The sequence below is a fragment of the Hydra viridissima genome, unplaced genomic scaffold, assembly GCF_058129835.1.
Source record: "Hydra viridissima isolate aposymbiotic clone 2 unplaced genomic scaffold, HvirCarnegie_v1 scaffold_3, whole genome shotgun sequence".
In the NCBI taxonomy this organism is placed as follows: Eukaryota; Metazoa; Cnidaria; class Hydrozoa; order Anthoathecata; family Hydridae; genus Hydra; species Hydra viridissima.
The window spans coordinates 16,437,848-16,458,319 of NW_028324302.1; the positions used below are offsets into that span (position 1 = coordinate 16,437,848).

General features: G+C 28.3%; 2 protein-coding genes across 2 annotated transcripts; one reads left to right on the forward strand and one right to left on the reverse strand.

Moving 5' to 3' along the window:
- Positions 1–4,994: 4,994 nt before the first annotated feature.
- On the forward strand, positions 4,995–13,179 carry LOC145200370 (beta-TrCP-like). The gene is made up of 10 exons (XM_080074482.2): positions 4,995–5,445; positions 8,123–8,309; positions 8,799–8,883; positions 9,397–9,534; positions 10,930–11,048; positions 11,152–11,401; positions 11,487–11,605; positions 11,784–11,846; positions 12,087–12,213; positions 12,669–13,179. The coding sequence occupies exons 1-10, from the start codon at positions 5,172–5,174 to the stop codon at positions 12,837–12,839; spliced, it is 1,533 nt and encodes a 510-aa protein (XP_079930608.2). The 5' UTR covers positions 4,995–5,171; the 3' UTR covers positions 12,840–13,179.
- Positions 13,180–17,947: 4,768 nt separating this feature from the next.
- Positions 17,948–20,226, reverse strand: LOC149891200 (UDP-GlcNAc:betaGal beta-1,3-N-acetylglucosaminyltransferase 7-like). Its single transcript, XM_090082833.1, has 2 exons — positions 19,723–20,226; positions 17,948–19,255 (listed from the first exon to the last, which is right to left on the reverse strand). The coding sequence occupies exons 1-2, from the start codon at positions 19,771–19,773 to the stop codon at positions 18,275–18,277; spliced, it is 1,032 nt and encodes a 343-aa protein (XP_089938959.1). The 5' UTR covers positions 19,774–20,226; the 3' UTR covers positions 17,948–18,274.
- Between the last annotated feature and the right edge of the window lie 246 nt (positions 20,227–20,472).

Genomic DNA, 20,472 nt, shown 5'->3' on the forward strand with positions numbered 1-20,472 from the left:
ATTCTAGTAAAGTCCATTTGCTAGAGGATAAAAGTCACCTATACACAAGGAAACAGAATACAAACATCTACCATTGAGTATCTGTATTAAAAGAAATCATAGAATCTGCAATACGTTACAAGGCATTCGTATTTTAAATACGAATTGTACATATAGGTAACATAAATTATATAATTAACATAAATTATGACACGATTGAAGTATTCAAAATACCAATTTATGATGGTTGTGCCACTTCACCTGACACTTCACTCAGTTATATGAGTTTTAAGTTGCTGTTATATCATATAAACTAGGATTTGTTGGGAATGTGGCTACCAAACAAGGAATTTGTATGACAAGCAGCTTTGGGTAGCTTTGTCAAACATTCCTGTATTTATTAGGACAGTTTCATAGCGTCCGTGATAGCCCTTTAAATCATCTTTAAGTTTATTAAAAGTTTAAACAGTCTCAGAAATGTTCCAAATACATTTCAAAATGGCCGATAACTTTTTTTTTCTGTTTTCTTTTCCAGGTTTAACTTTATGCCTAAATAAAAGAGATATTAATAGCAAAACTATTATAAAATTCAAAAAGTCTGTTGACAATATATCGTAAGAATATATAATAATTTTTAATAATTTATAATAATGTTTAATAATGTAAAAAGGTGGTTAACAAAAATGATATCGTGGTAATCTAAAAGAGATTTAAAAAGTATGAAAAAAAATTTTTTTTTAAATATTCTTAGGGAAATTCGCTGTCGAATTAAAAAATTAAGATAATTCGAATAAGTTTGAGAACTCCGTTTCAAAATGTCATAGTTTAACGCCCATTTTCGCGGGTGCATTAACAGCCAAGAGCGTCAGGAAATAATCCTTGTTTATAGTTTGAATTACTTCTGTTTTTGGAAATAAAAGTTACGAAGCAAAACAATTACGACAAATATACGGAAAAGGAAGTAGTTCATCTAGATGTTTGTTTCCTTTTTTCAAAAAGCCTAATTTAAAATAAACGCTTGAAAAGCGTTACTATTGCACAACCATAATTATTTTGTTGTAGAAAAAAAAAATCTTTGATGAATTTGAAGTTCGATGACAAAAAAAAACATTTACCCCTCGTGTTGCATCACTTTTTTTCATCGATGCGTCACTCTACGCCACTTTTTTTCATCGAATTAGGAATTGAAATGAAAAATGAAAACTATTTCAACTAATTATTATTTTACCTATAACTTAATCGATATGGTAAAGTTTCTTTGGAAAAAATAGATCAAAAGTTTACGATATGAATCTTGCTATTCATTCATTAAATAAAAAACAACGAAGAGCCGATTTGTAATGACCGATAGAAATTTAATATATTAGGTTACTTGCTTGAGGGCTAAAGATCAGTTATGAGCGCTTATGAACAGCTACAAACTTAATAAAAAATATTAGATCTTCGCTAAGTATAAGCAGAAAGGAAGCCATTTTTATTTTCCTTGTGATCTTCTATCTATATTTAAATACTTAAGGATATCTATTACATATCTGAGTATTGTTCCAAAAATCAGATTTACAAAACAATATAGCTGTAATATTATCGCAATAATCCATTGATATTAGCTGTGCTATTTTTGGACAATGACTAACAAGAAAGTTTGCAAAGACGTTTGGAAGGAGGTTTGTTGTTAAAAAGAATTTTAAGACAATCACTTAAAAATATCTTGTAAAAAAAACATCTAATGTTTTGTTGTTACGTGCGCAGCTTTGTAAAATACTTTGTTAATTTTGCAATTTTTTTTTGTAAAATACCTTAATAGCGTAGTTCATTTAGCCCGGTCCGCATTCGACTTAGGAAAATGTGGGGTAAAAAATAATAACAGTAGAGGTATAAGCAAAGTATTTGGAAAACTGATTGATTAACCTATTTACGGAATTTTAACGAGTTATGGCAAAGAAAAAATATTCCCTTTGATTGGGTGAAAAGCTTAAAAAGGAAAAGCCAATAAAACATTTTCGGACCTCCAAGTACTGCGGAGTAGTATCGAGGTATTCATTTTATAAAAACCATGAAAATTTAGAGCAGCAGGACAAAGCAACTAGCTCTTCTTTTCGACAGGCCTGACTCTATTTTAAAAATGTAATTTAAAAATCCTTCTTCTTAAAGATAAATGAGTAGAAGAACTACACAGTAGTTGCCCTGTTGGGTTTGGTGGGTTTTTGCTCTTTCATACTCGCTCTATTATTGTTTTAAAAACTTTACTTTAAAACTAATTGAACAAGTTTTGAGTTGCACCCAAAAGTTACAGAGACTGTATTAAACGTTCAAAAAAGTTACACCAGTGATTGCCCTAAAAGCAAATCGGAAAAAAAAGGAAAAAAAAAAAAAAAAAGTTTAACTCCTGTAAAAACAAAATACTCAGTATAACCAAGATTTGTAGAAATGAATAAGTAAAAATAAGGTTACAAATTTTAAATTAGTTAATTTCATTACGTTTACTTAATGACTCCCTTGTATGAGGGGTACCTATATAAGTACACAGCATGGTATTAGTGAAATTAAGGTACTTTGTAATAATTTCTATGGAATAAGATTGGATTGGAAGATTTATTATCAGTAGAAAAGTGTAGGCTCTGCAAAAAAAAAAAGATAAAAGCAAGCTTTTTTAATTATGTTAACTTAACTTTCTTAAATCAACTCTCTCTTTTCATGGTTTAAAAATGCAGACACGGAAGAACCAAAATGTAAAGGAAAAAGAGATCTCTGTGTTCACTTTTAAAGTCCTATGAAATTATGAAAATAATTTAAGAAAATAGACTGAACTAAGTTCTATTTTCTATGCATCTTATCTTTAACTTAGGTGCCAAAAATACTTCGATTTTATGTTCCGCGGTTATTCGGTCATGAAAGGATGCATAAATTTTAAAAGAATATTTATTATTCTCACAGAAATTTTAATTTCTTTGATTTGATCGTCTACCTTATAGGTATGCGACCCCTAAGAGATAGATGACAATCAAAGTCATTATTACAACGTTTCTGTTTCAAAAAGGAAAAGCTGTTTCTACTAAAATCTAAACAATCCTCTTGCCAAAAGAGACTATTTTTTACTGCAATACACATTACCAAATATCGAGTAGTTAGAAGTTTACTTTCTTTCTAAAAGTGATTTACAAAATTTTCTTCCAACGACTTTTCATAAGATTGTATTTTAAGGTGCTTAAGTCTTCTAAACCTTTCTTTTTAAAAAAATTGAACTGAATTGCTAAAACTGAGTCACTCAGATATTCCTCTGCAAAATTCAAACTTTCTTTTTTTGCATTAAAAAAAAAACAAAAAACCTTTGTTGTCGTTCTGGCTGACCACATTTCAATAAAAACTATGTTTGGGCTCAAAATTTTATCAATTGTTTATACTTTATAATTGTCATTCATCACAAGTCAGTTACTACGCGCTTCAATTTTTGTTGTTTTTACTACGTTCGCAACTTTGATTCTAGCCTACGCAAGTGACCTCTTGTGTAGGCTGAAATTGAACGTTGTTTTTCAAACATCTTTTCCAGAAAATGACGTGAGCGAAATTGGAATCAGTGAAATTAAATGTCCAGGTATATATATATATATATATATATATATATATATATATATATATATATATATATATATATATACCCGTGATAATATATACCCGTGATTTATATTTCATATTTATATTATACAAATACAATATGGCTTCTAGGAAATAATCTCCCAAGGAAAAAAAAAAAATTAGCTTAACTTATGCCAGTAGCGTTCAAAAAGTGTTATTAAATATATTTAGTCATTTACTCACAACAGAATCAACAACAACAACAAAAATACATAGGATTAGTTGGTTATTGTTCATAGCCGGTAACGATCAGCAATTCATAAAGAAAGTTTCACTAAATTATATAAATTAATAACAAAGAGATAAATTAGTAAATAAGCAAATAAATGCATAATAAAATAATGATAACCTACTGCAGACGTGGAAGTGCCATATAGATCATCATTTATTTACTACTTTTACTAAGCTCTAGAGATTGCCACTAAACAAAAACCAAGTTTAACTTGGATAAAAATTGGTAATTGCAATTTATCCAACTTTTAAAGTATTTTTTTCTTTCTGTGTTTCCGTTATGTTTTTTCCATTTTCAGAATTTCACATTTTTTACTTTTTGGCCACAGCATTAACTTAAAGAACAACAAGTTACGAGTGACGTTTGCATTTGTTACATTACATATGGTACATTAGTATTACAAATACTGATTTACAAATGATTAAACTGCTCTTCTGCTTTAGCCCGATTTGAAGATCCTTCAAAACGTTTTCATTCTTTCGAATATTTTTGCTTTGGTTTCTTTGGATTTTTCTTTGTAATTGAACTTAAATTTATATAAAAATAAAACTGAATTAACTGTTACAAACATATATAACAGTTTTTGTAAGGCTCGTTCCTTAAAATTACTAAAATGAATTTCTATTTCTATAATTTTGAGAAGCTCCCTGTCGAATCCACTATTTATACCGAATTATGGTATTCAATTCGTTAATTTAATTATTATTATTGGCAATCTGAAATTTTCACATAAAGTGGATTTGGAAGTTTAAAATTTTTTAGAGGTTGATTTTTTGGCAACGTTATTAATTATTAAAGCAGCAATTTGATGCTTTACCCTTTAAACGCCCGTTTATTCACCCCGTAACGTTTTGGATAAAAATAGACGATAGACAAATATTTAAAACATCGCGTTTAATAACAACGAGAAGGCTGGTACTAAGTTAATATAAGCAGGAGTACGTACGCGTTTTGAAGTTAAGTAATAAATACAAAAAATAATTTTGTAAGAACTAAATTGATTATGTTAATTTTAAAAATATAAATTTCATTTTAAATTTGTTTATGTTATTTTAATAGATAGCCTTTAAAAATATTTTAAAAAGATATTTACTTAAAAAAGAATACTTTTAACCCCCCTCGATTTCAAACTTTATGACGTCAGATGCGCACTTTTTTATTTTAATGATAATAATAGTTTACTGAAAATTCGAAATCATCACAACAACATTTCTCACTATGTTTAACGTCAAAAGTTGACAGAAACTTAATTTCTTGTGTTTATTGGACCGTTAGCTAGCTAAGTTTTAGAATAGTTAAGATTGTGTAAAACTGTTATATAAAAGTTATGGAGTTTGAAACTATTCCATTAAAACCTCATAAAGACTCATTGGAAGAAAATGAACTTATAGACAACATTAGAGCCACCACATTAATTTGTACAAACGCTCAATATGAGATGGAGAAAGAGAGATGTTTTAAGTGTTTCGATAGTTGGTCTGCAGAGGACCAAATAGACTTTATTGAAGACTTATTGTTACGTATGTCACATTACCAACATGGTCATATAAATATATTTTTAAAACCTATGCTACAAAGAGACTTCATATCTGCATTACCAGGTAAAACTAGTCATATTTGTTGATAAAAAGAACATAAAGTTTTGTAAACAAAAATATTATTCTATATATATAAAAAATTCCAAATAAAATTTAAGCTGAAGTTTATTAGTATTTAAATAGACATAGAGATTTTAAAAGGCCTTGATGTAATCCGAATTCTTAAAAACTTAATCAAATTAATCTTTCTTTCAACTTCTTTTTTTTTTTTAAAAAAAAAACTCACCAGTTTACAATACAACAAAGTTCAGTTACAAAAAGTCAAAAACCAAATAGATATAAACACACATAAAAACATACATGCATGCATGCATGCATACATACATACATACATACATACATACATACATAATTATTCAATGATAAATAGTATTCTAGTATAATGTAAATAATATCATGCCCATGTATATACACAAATGTTATTTTACCTATAATAAAAGACGAGTTGTTTAGTTTTCAAATATAGTAGAGGATAACTGGTGATCTAACATTTTCATTTATTGCCCGATGTTGATTTTTGTTAGAAGGCCAAGTTTTATAAATTACAGAGAGAAGAGTTACTATATTTTATCTTTTCAATCATTTGATGCTGAATTTTAAATGGTGTTGTAGAATTAAAAAATTATGTTCACCCAAATAATTGTTGTTATTGTTCACTTCATCATGGCATTGTATCAAGATGTGTTCAAAAATGTTTTGTAGTCTTTCTATCAATAAATTAGTAAAAGTAAAAAATAAATATTGGGATGTACACACAATACTTCCTGTCATTTTTTTGCAGAAAAGCTTTGGTTCGTTATTATTGATTTTTTAAACAAAAAAAACAAACTGTGTGAAATTGAAACTCATTTTTTGTTGATATTTAACTAAGTAAATTAAGTTTACATAATCATCTTAATTTCAGTATTTTAAATATTTCAGCTGTCAAAGTCTGTTATAAAATGTCTTCTTTTAAATTAGATTATTATAATTTTTATATAAACATACTGAGACGTATTTTTAAATCAAGATTTATTCACCTAATATTTTAGCTTTAAATTGCATAGTCTTGATTTTTTATAGTTTTAAAATAATGCTTTTATTAAGGCCTGATATCAAATTTCTCCATGAAAAGCATGATGATGATCAGCTTCTTTAAATAAAAATACAGAATAAAGAGTCAAGTAATTTTAAAATTTGTATATAAAGTTTTGTAATATTTAAATTATTACAAATATTTAAAAGTTAAGAGTAAGTCATTTTTTTTGCTTAAGTAAAGCTATTGAAAGCAATAATTTGATGATTTTTTTAACAAAGTACTTGTTTTTTTTTTAGATTTCAGTATAAGTTTTTAATTGGATACCATATTGTCATGTTTTCTGGATTGTTTTATATTTTTGGTTTTTCTTTATATACTTTTCCCTTAATTTTTTGTTTCCAATTTTATAAGTTTTTGTTTCCAATTTTATAAGTTTTTCTATCATAAAGTCTTTTATTCAGTAATTTAACATTTAGAATTATAGTTACTCAATAATTATATTTCAGTTTGAATCAGTTAAAAAGTTGCTACAAATTTTAAGACTATGGTATTCTTTAAATAAGTATTTTTCTTTTCTACTGCTGGTTTGAATTGCCACTAGCTATGCACAGTAGTACTGCCATTAGTTGGTATTAGAAGATATTAAGTAAAGTATTGTATTTTAACTGATGTTATATTTTTATTGTTCATTTTTTTATTATATAATATTGTATATGATTATGTTTATCAATTTATGTAAGTTATAATAACAATTCATGAGTTACCAAACTTTTATACATTATATTCTACATAGTAGGATAATCTTTTTTGGACAATGATTTTTCAAAATTTAAAATTGCATTATGCCAGATTTTAAAACAGTTATGAAATAAGTTTTTAGAAAAGTAATGATCAAGCATTTTAGCTGATACTTATTGATACCATTCTGTGCTATTGTTATAGAATGACACTGGTGTTTTTAGTCATGGATTACTCCTTGATAACTCAAAAGAATATTTGTAAAGAATTAGATATATTGTTTAAAAAAACATCAAGTCGAAGTTAATTAACCAGATAATTTTCAAAACATTTGGAATTTGAATTAAATGATATACAAACACTTATTTAGAAAATTGACTATTATCAAAAAGTCTTTTAATTTATTTGTTGCTTTTATGAGAAATACAAGATTAAAAAACTATTTATCATGATTGAATCACTTCTTTATGCAAACAGGCTATTGTTAAAGAATGGTAAAAGCCTTTTATTTTTAATATTTTCTGTTAATATCATGAGACTTAACTCCAGTTATTAATATTTGTTTTATTTTGTTATTCTTTGGTAAACTTTAAGGTAATATTAAAAAAGTAATTATATATGATATGTTAAAAGTTAAAACACTTTTACTAAAATAAATTAAAAAAAAAAGATCAAAATTTTTCAAATTTTGACTCAACATGTTTCATTACATATTCTGTTGGAGATCAAGTTGAAAAAGTCAATCATAACACCAGTCTTTTTAACAACTAGACTCACTCTTTATTTTTCTATTATACATTTGAAGATTGTTTCCAAACAACATTTTCTTTTAAGTAATTCAAAACAAAAGTTTATATATTTATAATGTGGCTGGTATCCATTAAAAAACCTTAGTTTGTTTTTTTTTTTTGGTTTTTCTTTTAGCAAAAGGGCTTGAACATGTGGCAGAAAAAATATTATCATATCTAGATGCAAAATCTTTACGAGCTGCAGAGTTTGTTTGTAAAGAATGGCATCGTGTAATAGCTGATGGTATGCTATGGAGAAAGCTAATACATAGAAAAATTGTAAATGATTCATTATGGAAAGGATTGGGAGAAAGAAGAGGCTGGTAAGATGTTTCTTTGTTTACTGATTTGATATTTTATTCATCAGTTTACTCTTACTCTCTACACAACAAAATGTTGTTGCAAAGTTTTAAAGTTTTGACAAAGTTTTTAAATCTTAAAGAAAAGATTCCTGAAAAAGTTGCAAGATCATTATTTCATTTTGTTGTTATCTAAATAAAGTAAAGATTAACATAAAAACTCTAGCTGGTGATATTTTAAAATACATTATAGATGATATCCTTAGTTCAAAAATTTTTATATTTTGGTTTTGAAAAATTTGGCCCTTAACAACAACTGAGATCAACTAAGGTCTATGAACAGTTCACTTCAATCTACCACGAGATTTCCTTTTTAAATGACCAGTATGTGTAGTATGTGTAAATGTGAAATAACAGTGTAGACAGTACTTGAAATTTGCAGCTGCATACATTTAATTTAAATTTAAAATTGTATGAGTGTAAATATACTAAAAATGGTCTTTATGTTTGTAGGATCGACTTCTTCAATAAACATTCACAGCAAGCAAATCATTCTTATTTTCGTAGTTTGTATCCGAAGATTGTTCAAGATATAGAAGTTAGTTGCTTTTTTCTTTTGCTATTTAAGTAAGATTTCTACTTAAAATAAAAATGCAAAAAACAGTTTTTTTAAACAAAACATTTTTTGAAACTCAGTTGTGTCCTATTTAGAAATAACAATATGTTTTAGTTCTTAGAAGAAGAATACAATCAGATCACTTGACCAGTTGTTAATAGTTCAGTGAACCTTTTATTAAGTCTTCAATAATTTTAAAAATGCTTAGATGAATATAGTTTGTAGTTCTTCATAAATATGAAGTAGAAATGCTGGTTAAGATTAGATATTTTTTTTATTCTTAAGAATATTTAAATGTATATTTTCTGATTCATCAATAAATTTCTATTTCTCTTTCTATATCTATTATTTTTACTTTTGGTCACTATTATTAACACTACTCTAAAATTGGTACTAGTGTTAAATTAGTAATGATTTTAGGTTTTGATTTTTAGCAGGATACCCTCAAGTTAAACAGTTGTATAACTATGAATATAAGCTTTTCCCCTTTTCTAGAAGCTAGAGACCAATTGGAGATGTGGTAGACATGGTCTCCTAAAGATACCATGTCATAGTGAAAATATCAAAGGAGTTTATTGTTTACAATATGATGATGAAAAAATAGTTAGTGGACTTAGAGACAATACAATAAAGGTATATTACTGTTTGAAGTAACTGTTCACCAAATACAGTTTTTTATTTTGTTACTATTATGTTATATTTACTTTGTTATTATGTTCAATTGAAGAATAAGTAAAATTATTTTTAGATAAATTAAAGTTTGTTAGAAAAAATTGAATTTGTTTATTTTTTTACTTATCTACTTTTAACTGTTGTTTTAAAAAGTTAAAATGGTACCCTAACAATTACAGAAAATCCATGCTTTGTTTTTATTATTTTGGAAAAACCTATTTGTTTTAAATTCTAAAGTATACATTCGACCCCACCTGAGATCAGTAGATATACACAGACATGACAGAATTAAATATACACTAAATGAACCAAAATTTTTATTGAAAATGGCAAATGATTCAATAAAAATTTTTTAAAATCATTACAATGTGAATAATTAACACTTAGTTGACATCCATTTTTCGTTTTTCAATGCTAAAACCCTTTTCATTATCCTCAGACAGTGGAAGGGTGTGGGTATAGAGAGCATGCCTCTATACCCACACCCTTCCACTGTCTGAGGATAATGCAAATTGTGATTCATTAGAAAATATGATGGAGTTCCAAAATCCCATGGATCTCTCATTAGCCCAATACTTTATGCACTTGAAAATGGCTAGGCAAAGAAGTAGCTTCTTTCTTTCAGCTCTGTCATAGTAGCCTAGCTTATGAAGATAAGTGTTCTGGGACTGACACCAGCTTTTGTTGCTACGTCTGAGGCTTTGCAATTTATATTATCTAAAACATTTCTATTAACAAGGGGCAATGTTCTGTCAGAAGACCCTGAACAACATGAGTGTGTTGGTGTGCATTTCTTCCTCTCTCTAGTAAATTGTACAATCATTCTATTAGCTGTAGAAAGTGGGAATGAGAGTTTTTCTTATATTTTTTGTTAACAAAGTCCACCTTCATATTTACCAACAATACAACTTCATCAAAATTTAGATAAGTCCAATGGTCTTTTGGGGCTTGGCAAGCTTAATCAATTAGATATATAATCTAAAACATAAAGTCTTGGTAAATATATCATTTTAATAAAGATTTATTCACATCATACATAAAATAAGAGTTGAAATACATTTTATCATGGTGTTGATCCAATTCTGTCATCTCTGTGAATGTATGTATGTCCACCTTCATATTGACCTTGTTGAAATTCAGATTAGTCAAATGCTTCTTTGGGTCTTGGCATGCTTGATCAATTAGATATGTAATCTAAAACACAAAATCCTGGTATATGCATCATTGTGATAAAGATTTATTCAAATCATACATAAAATAAGAATTGAAATACATTTTATACAATTCTGTCATGTCTGTGCATGTTATATAGTTTGTCTGTGTATGTATTATCTCAATTTGTTCTTGTATTTACAGCTTTGGGATAGAAAAACACTAGACTGTACACAAGTACTACATGGACATACTGGGTCTGTCTTGTGTTTACAATATGATGAAAATATCATTGTAACTGGATCAAGCGATGCAACTGTGAGGTATTCCTTACTTTTTATTTTTATGGATGTTGGATTTTTTTATATTCAATTTTAATTTTTTGAATAAAATACCATTGTTACATTTAGCGTTTTTTTTTTTCAGAATATGGGATGTACATACTGGAGAAATGCTTAACACACTTATACATCACAGTGAAGCGGTATTACACCTACGCTTTCAAGATGGTCTAATGATAACATGTTCTAAAGATCGCTCTATTGCTGTTTGGGGTTTACAATCAGCTACTGATGTAACTTTACGCAGGGTTTTAGTGGGTCATCGTGCAGCTGTAAATGTTGTGGACTTTGATGATAAATATATTGTTTCTGCTTCTGGTGATCGAACTATAAAGGTATTATCAATACAAGAGAACTTATTTTTGTGATTAATGTGATTTTACTATGTTAAAAGTCAATAAATATTTAAATTGATTTAAGGTATGGAATACTGGTTCATGTGAATTTGTTAGAACATTAAGTGGGCACCGACGTGGGATTGCTTGTCTTCAATATAGAGGAACATTAGTAGTGAGTGGTTCATCTGATTACACAATAAGGTAAAACAAGTTTAAGCACTTTAATTTGTATAATTTTTCTATATTTTAGTTCTGATTTGTACACAAAAAATAACGTTTAGAAAAGTCTTCTTTAAAAAGTGTTCAGTTAAAAAAATGTGCTGTTGTTTTGTTTTTTTTTACACGCTGTTCACTTAAAAATATATTGAATGTTTTAAAGATTGTGGGATATTGAGTGCGGGTCTTGCTTAAGAGTTTTAGAAGGCCACGAAGAACTAGTAAGGTAGAATTTCTATACTTATATCAATATTTGTATTACTTATCAGTTTTAAGTTTATATTCTGATAGAGCTTAACTTGCCAATTAACTTGGTAGTTGATAGTTGTCAACTCGCTAACTTGATAGTTGATGGAAAGAAATGGAGTAACCTTTTGTGCCTCTTAGTTTGATGTAGTTTTTTTTTTTTTTTTAAATTGATATAGTTTTATTTGATTTCCATATTAAAATTGTATATTTTGTTCAGATGTATACGTTTTGATGGTAAACATATCGTGAGCGGAGCGTATGACGGGAAGATTAAAGTATGGGACTTGCAAGCTGCTCTCGATCCTCGCAAGCCAAACTCTTCACTCTGCATACGAACATTAATGGTATTTTGGTCAATAATATTATATTAACCTCAATAGCCTGCAAAGTCCTAAGTTTAACATAAAAAACTATCAGACTTTTTTTTAGTTTTACATTTGTGACTAATTTCCTGAATAACTTATTATCACCATTATTAATTCACAAACAATCGGTTTGTTTCTTGTCTGAATAACTTTTTATCTCTATTATTAATTCGCAAACAATCGGGGTTTTATTCGGTTTTCAATGTAAAAAGCTCCCTTTTGTTTTTACGTGATTAAATTAATAATTTCCTTTTAAAGTTTTATTAAAAGAAGTTTTTAAACGCTTTTTACTCCTAAGTTCCGTTTTGTTCGTCTATAGGTTTTTATTCGAGCTAAATCTTATGCCGTTCATCTATCAGTTCGAGTTACAAATCTTATTAATGACGTAGTATCTAGAAATTTTGCGGTATATTACGGTGGTTATTTTTTTTTAGGAACACCAAGGTCGTGTTTTTCGATTGCAATTCGACGACTTCCAGATTGTTAGCAGTTCACATGACGATTCTATTTTAATATGGGACTTTTTAGATACACCAGACAATATTAAGAAGTCAGGAAAATATTATGAAGACAATAATATGAAGTCGGCCCATACATGCGAATAGAAAATATAACTCTATTAGATATCTTTGGATTGCATATGACTAATCAATTGCAAGTCGCTCTGTTTAACGTAAGCTTTTGTGAAATCATCGAGTATCTCTTTGTGCGTCATTCTATTTCATTCTTTATGAGGTCGCTTCTGCGAAGCGCATTTATGATAATGCTTTTCACTTTTACTTTGTTTTAAGAGAAAAGTACGTTAGGGGGTTAAATTTTTATTCGCTTCTAATGAAATTATATATCAGTGGGTAAAGAGATATTCAAACTTTTTCTGTCAGGTTTATAATGCATAGCGTTGTTCATTGGCTTTTTATTATCAGATTATATACTACTGCTTATTAATATTAGAATTTGCGTCATTTTAAGAGTTGTCTCCCTCCATCATTGTGCCTCAATTATAGTTTGTTTTTTTTTTGTGCTTGATTTCTAAAATTTTTGAATTACTTCAGTAATCAAAAAGGTTGTAAATATACGAGGAAAAATTAGCTAAATATTTTTTAGTTCATGGCAAAATTTAATAGCAATATGTTATTGCCATTTATATATTTTAAATACCGTTGTACAATTTGAACTTATTGTGTACAATTTCACATTATCGTGTACAATTTCAACTTCTGTTTTTGGAGGACAGCTTTGGATTTAATTGCCTTTGATGAACCTAGTTCATGTTTATGGGTGTTTTTTTTCCAATTTTAAATTTGAGCTCCAAAAAATAAGTGAAAATGCAACTTGAAAGCATACATGTACTTTAATGTAAAAAAAAAAACCCTCATAAATTAAAAAAAGAAAAAAAAAATTTTGTGAGAGAGATCAAAAAAGAAAACTTGTCAACTAAAAGCTCTTAAAATACGTAACAAGTATTTTTGAAAGAACCAATTAAACCTCTGGAATTACTAAACATGTACGAATGAGTTTCATTGTTTGTTTCATTATTTTAGTTATATTATTAACAGATTGTAGAAGCTTGCTTAAGCTCTACTTTATTTGGCTTTACATAATGCTATTACAACAATTGCAGGAAGTTATCGATTAAAAATTCAATAGTTGAATCAAAAAGAAAAATACTAAAAAATGGTTCTATAGATGAATATTTCAATTAATATCTTTGAGAAATCAGGCATAATTGAGATAACGATGACCAAATCTACAAATCAACCAATTTGCAGTTTTACAGGAAGGCAAAAAAAAGCTCAATAAAAACTAAATATCTAAAATAATCATTTACAAAAATTCTATTTGGTGTTTTTTTAATTTGTATACGGAACTAACTGAAAATTTTGAAAAAATATATTAATTATATCTATTCAGTATTTTTTCGGAATTGGCTATTTGAAAATTAAAAATTATAAAAAATATGGCAATCGTCCGATTTATGTGCATGCGATTTTATCGGTGAGGGAGACCGGGGCTAGTTGGCTACAGTTTTAGTTTTTGAGCTCTGTACATTTCTGGGTGAACTTTTTTGAGGATAAGTTGCCCATACTCTCAGGGTAAGTTGGCACACCATAAAAAAGGGAGAAGTTTAGCAACATTAAGCATCTATTTCAAGCGCATCTTTTTTATGAAAACTCTTCACAACTTTTATTTAACAATATTTTTTTTACCATAACATTTTATTGCCCTTAAATCGATCGAATAGACTTTGTCTACTTTTCTTTTATAACTTTTCATGTCTGTAGATCTATAGTGTTATATAACTTAAGTGAATTTACGGCTAATGCGAAAAGTTGTAAGTTGGCACATATTGCCAACTAGCCCCAAAAGCGTTTTGCTCACAAAATGGCTTATAAATCCCCAAAAACGTGAAATATTAAGAAACACAAAATGTGACTGGTTAGAGTGAACCATACAGCACCTACATCTGTTCGAGTTTACTTGTAGCTAATGCTATTGCATTTTAAAATTGAAAAAGTAATAAGTTACAAAATTAGTTCAAAAAACAAAAATCGCTATAACTTCTTTGCGCATGCGCTTGTAGCGCAATTAGTATTGTAAATAGCAAACATCTTGTAGCAATTACACCCTAATTGGCCTTCACAAAGATTCACAAAGCACCGTACTGCCAATTGATTTCAGATAAACTTTTCTCGATTAGTGATTGAAAAGAAATCCAACAATTGGTCGATGACTATAGGCACTAATTTCGTCGCCACTAGAATTTTTTGTTCTAATTGGTTTAACAGTTTTTATACTGACAAGTACACCCATTGAAGAGTATAACGTAACGTTGGGTAACATACACAAACCCAGTATTTACATATTATATTGATTTTGACTGAAAGTTGTTTCAAGCTATGAAATATCTGTGGGAGGTAACGTGCATTGACATATTGAACAATAATTAGACCAAAGATCTCATTATGGATTATGAAATTACAGTTCTCAGCAAAGTCACCAAAAATAATTCAACTTAAACGAGTCATTTAAATCTTTCAAATAACTTCTTTTACTTTCGGCTGTTTAGAAATGAGTATTTAATCCACTGCTATGAGATTTTTTTTAAATTCATTCTATTAATGAGAGGTGCTCTCTCAGTTCCCTGCTGTTCAATTAAAGTTACCACTTCATCTAAGTTGTTTAATTTAAAAGATCAGTTTAATTTAAAAGATCATTAAGACGTTCCGGCACCTATGGATTATGCCTCCACTGTCTTATAAGTTGTATCGCATTTTATTGCACTAACAGAGAGTTTTTTATTTTGGCGATAAGTATATTCGCTGATTGAATATACCCTACCAGCACAGGCAATGATTTTTGCTATTTCTTTGTCTGGTTTATTTGACTTTGACATAACACCGAAAACCTGATGTTATAACCTTCCTTTTTAAAAAATGTCAGCTGATCGAAATATTCTAGGTCCACTTTTGTTTTTAGTCTACATAAATGGTTTAAATAAAGCTTCTAACCTTATGAGTATCAGGTTTGCCGACGATACTAATTTATTTCTGTCAAACAGTGACATTTATGAGCTTTTTTCAAATATGAATAAAGAACTCAATCACATCTCCAACTGGTTTAAGTGCAACAAATTAACTTTAAACATTGACAAAACAAAATGGATCCTTTTCCACTTTTTTACCAAGTAACTTACCTAAACTTTTTATTGATAAAATTGAAATAAAAAAGGAGTCCGTCACAAGATTTTTAGGCATTTACATTGATGAAAATATTACATGGAAGTATCATATCGACTTTATTTCTACTAAATTGACAAAAAGTATTGGAATTCTATATAAAGTCAGATACTATCTAAGTAAACAAAATTTAATTCAACTCTACTACTCATTTATTCATAGCCATTTAAATTATGCAAATATTGTTTGGGGTACCTCTAAAAGTAAGTTGCAAAATCTTTACCATCGTCAGAAGCACGCAATGCGTTTAATATATTTTGAAAATCGTTTTTCTCATTCAAATATTTTATTTAAAAACGTTTAAAGCACTTAACGTTTACGAACTTAATGTCTATAACATTTTATGTTTAATTGTAAAAGTGAACAACCATTGTTGATTTTTAAAGATCTTTTTTCCCATAAAACTATAATCAAATATACTTTACGAAATAATAATTTATTACTTGAACCCTTTTGTCAAACAAAGTTTAATCAATTTTGCATAAACTATCGAGCACCGTATTTATGGAACAAAATTGTTGTTACAAATTTTGATTTGTCAATTTCATTTACATTTTTTGAAACTAAATTAAAAAACTATATTCTTTCTACTGGCAATATATATAAATATTTTTGAAATGAAAAATGATTTTCACTCTGGATAATTTGTAAAATTATTTTCAGTTTTTGTTAATTCTACATTGTTGCTAGTTATTAAATCAATTGTATTTTTATTTTATTATATATACACGTTTGATATATTTTATATGGTTCTGGCGACAACATCTTTTGGATCTTCTTTCAGATACCAAGTTTACATATTGTTACATTGTTATAATACGATTAATAATTGTAAACTAAAAAAAAAAAACTAAAAAAAAAAAGAGCAACATTTTTTTGCTTCATCGATTTCGGGGTTTTTTTTTTTTATTCTTCAAGTAGCATTACTTACTTTTCATTTACTGATGTAATTCTTTAATGCTGAACTGTACAATTTAACTTTATGTTTGATACATCACCGAGTTTTACGGGAAAAAACGAAAAAGCTTCTTCTGCTTCTTTTTGGGAAAACATTTACATTTTATGTTTTTTCATAGCCGTTTATAATATTTATACATAACATGTGATTATTTTCACAACACGTGCTGCATAACAAGTCATATTTTTTCTGATTTCCATCCCCACGATGTTAAGAATCCTACACGAAAATTTTTTTGTAATTGTTTTGTAATTTTTTTACATTTTCTACTTACCTACAAATTCAGTTTGTGTTACCTAATGCATTCAACAATGTTTTCGCTGGGCGGTCTTTGAGAATTTTAATATATAAAGGTATTGTCGTATTATTTAAATACGATATATTGAAATTTATATTTTTGCTTGTAAAAAAACGTGTTAAGAACTGTCTTTATTCTACATAAAAGGAGAGAAAAGAAACAAAATGCTCGTTTTTATATAACAAATAAAAGGAAGCGTGACAGGCTTGAATGACTGTGCGATTGCGCATAACAGGTATTTCCCGTTTGACTGTTTTTGATTGCAAAACCATTAGTTGTTAACAAATAGTCAACAATTTATATGCTACATATGGTAGATATTTAGTTTGACCCCAATCAGTTAGTATAATTATTACTATTATTAATAGAAACTTTTTTTTTTTTAAATAAAAAAGAAGACTCCACGGGAAGAAACGGCAGGGTCACATTTTTTCATTTTGAGATAAATCATTATTAAACTTTTAAACCTTTATAAGTTTCGAAGTTTTAGGAAAATTTAGAAAAACTTTAAATATGCATCAAATCGTTTATTTGATTTGAATTCAAATACAAAATATGCTATTATGGTTAGTAAAGCTAGAAAGTGTAAAAAGTCGAAACTTTCAAAATGTAACCCTGCCGTTTCTTCCCGTGGAGTCTTCAAAAGACTTAGTAACTTTTAAATCCCCATTTGATGATGAGCTGTAAGTTGGATTTAATGCATTAGATAATATTACTGGCTAAGTCAATTTTTTAAATTTACTTAACTAAAAATAAACAACATTTTGGTTCACAGTACATATAACAAACCCTTTTCAATTTTTTGTGTATATGTATGTATGTATGTATGTATGTATGTATGTATGTATGTATGTATGTATGTATGTATGTATGTATGTATGTATGTATGTATGTATGTATGTATGTATGTATGTATGTATGTATGTATGTATGTATGTATGTATGTATGTGTGTGTGTGTGTATGTATGTATGTATGTATGTGTGCATACATGCATCTATGTTTGTAGTTTTTTCTAAGTATTTTACTTTCATGGTTACAAAATGAGTTACGACGACAATAAAACTGCTAAATAGCTGTTTGCATCTTTTAACGATAACTCATTGATGAACTCACCGCATTGCCTTGTGTTCAAAGTTTTTGAGTAAATATGCAAAACTATAGTAGTTCTATTGTACTGGCACTTGTCGCCAAACATGTTAAACAAATTGCTTGCGGTTGCTTTAATGCCAGCTTGCAGAATCAAATCTCCTATATAAGCGTCATCAATTTTTAACGGTGATCTCCAATTATAAAATGGTATAATTTGTTTGATGACGTCGTAAGTCAAAAGAAAACCTCCTCCTGAGTTGTAACTAGCGTAATTGTCACGAGGCCATTCTTTTCGTGAAACCCCGTAACGTCCAACACGAACCACTGACGATTGAGACGAGTAAAAAAGGTTACCTAAATATAAGTTGTCTGTTGGGGTTGTAGGATCACTCAAAAACGTCACCAAAGCATGAATATTTATAAAAATATCGTCATCACATTTAAGAAGATATTTGATGTTACAATTTTGATAAGCCCATTGAAAGCCAATCATCAATTTGTAAGAAAGAGTGTAGAAATTTTCTATTAAATCTATCATTAATAAATCCCCATATTTTATGGATTCGTTTCTCAATTTTTGATAATAACTTACGTCATTGCCGACCAAAAAGATAAGTCCTACAGAAATTCCTCTCTTCTTCAAGTAATGATCCCAAAGAGTAAGGTTTCCATAGGTATCTCTTATCATCTGACGTCTCTCAAAATGTTTAAGATTAGAAGTTATCATGATCATCAATACTAGCGAAGAACAGTTTTGTTGTTCGCCATGATTCAAAATATCTTGCTTTATATCCTTAAGTGGTGATCTTCTGATTAAAGTTTTTAATCTTTCTACCTTCCAAAACAAATTATTTATCTGTAACTCTATAGAGTGTAGTAAGTTCCCTACCTCATTTGATGAATTATTAATATCAACATTGTTGACACTTCGTGAAAACTGAAACAAAGCCCGAATAAAAAAATAAGCAAATACGATCACAAAAAATACAGCTGCTCCACTTATTCGCTTATTAAACTGCATTATTCAAGATAATCTTTTTTTTAATATAACGAAGAAAACAGTAAACAACTGACAAAAATGTTATGCAACTAGAACTGTTTCTAAGGCTTTATATTTAAATACTTAAATAGGTTCGTGACGTCATTTAACAGACATTTTATGCATTCCTTATTATGAACATACATACTTCGAGCAGTGTGTATTTGCGTATGTATGTATGTATGTATGTATGTATGTATGTATGTATGTATGTATGTATGTATATATGTATGTATGTATATATGTATGTATGCATGTGTGTATGTATGCATGCATGCAATCATGCATGTATATACATACAGATAAAATGCTCGAAGTAATGTAATTTTCAACTAATTCAAGTACTATATTCAAAGTAAAACAACCTCATAATTTATGAAACTCGCATTGCGATATCCCTTTCCAAATGATTGCATAACGAAATTCTATCCACAAAAGTTGTTCATTGGGTTCTTGTCACTTTCATCATTAGCAAATTTCGCACAAATAAGACAATAATCATTGTGGAAAATAACCGCTCACATTCGGTCGTCGAAAAGAATCACGTTATTTGTAATATACAGATGCTGGAGATCTTTGGAAATTTTTTTCCCAGTCCCCCACTAGCATAACGTTTTCGAAACAGATACACTGATATAGTTATACAATTGTTCAAGGTGTTTGCCAATTATCTCCAAAACTTTGAATGTTTCTAAAGGAGGACTCTTAAGAAATCTATTTTGAATTTTATTAAAAAATTTCCAATTATTTGTGGTTATTGTATTTTTCCGTTAGGATCGTTTTTCTCGTTCTGCTAAAGATTTACGAGCAGCAATTTAATTGGAAACATTTGAGAATCTATATTTTCAATTAAGTTTACTAAAAATCTTTTTCAAAAAAACCTATCTTTAGATTGTTACTGCAATAGTTTTCAATAACCACCAACCACATGTTTTCTTTGAAAGGAGATATTGTGTCTGAAATTACGAATTGGTATTAGCCACTTAACAGTGGGTGTAAAATTAGAAAAAAATAGATAGTGATAAGTTTGATGCATAGAAATCGTTTAAAAAGGAAGAACAAAGTTCACTTTAACACATCAAAAGCATATTAAAACGAAAGGGAGTGAAATGCTT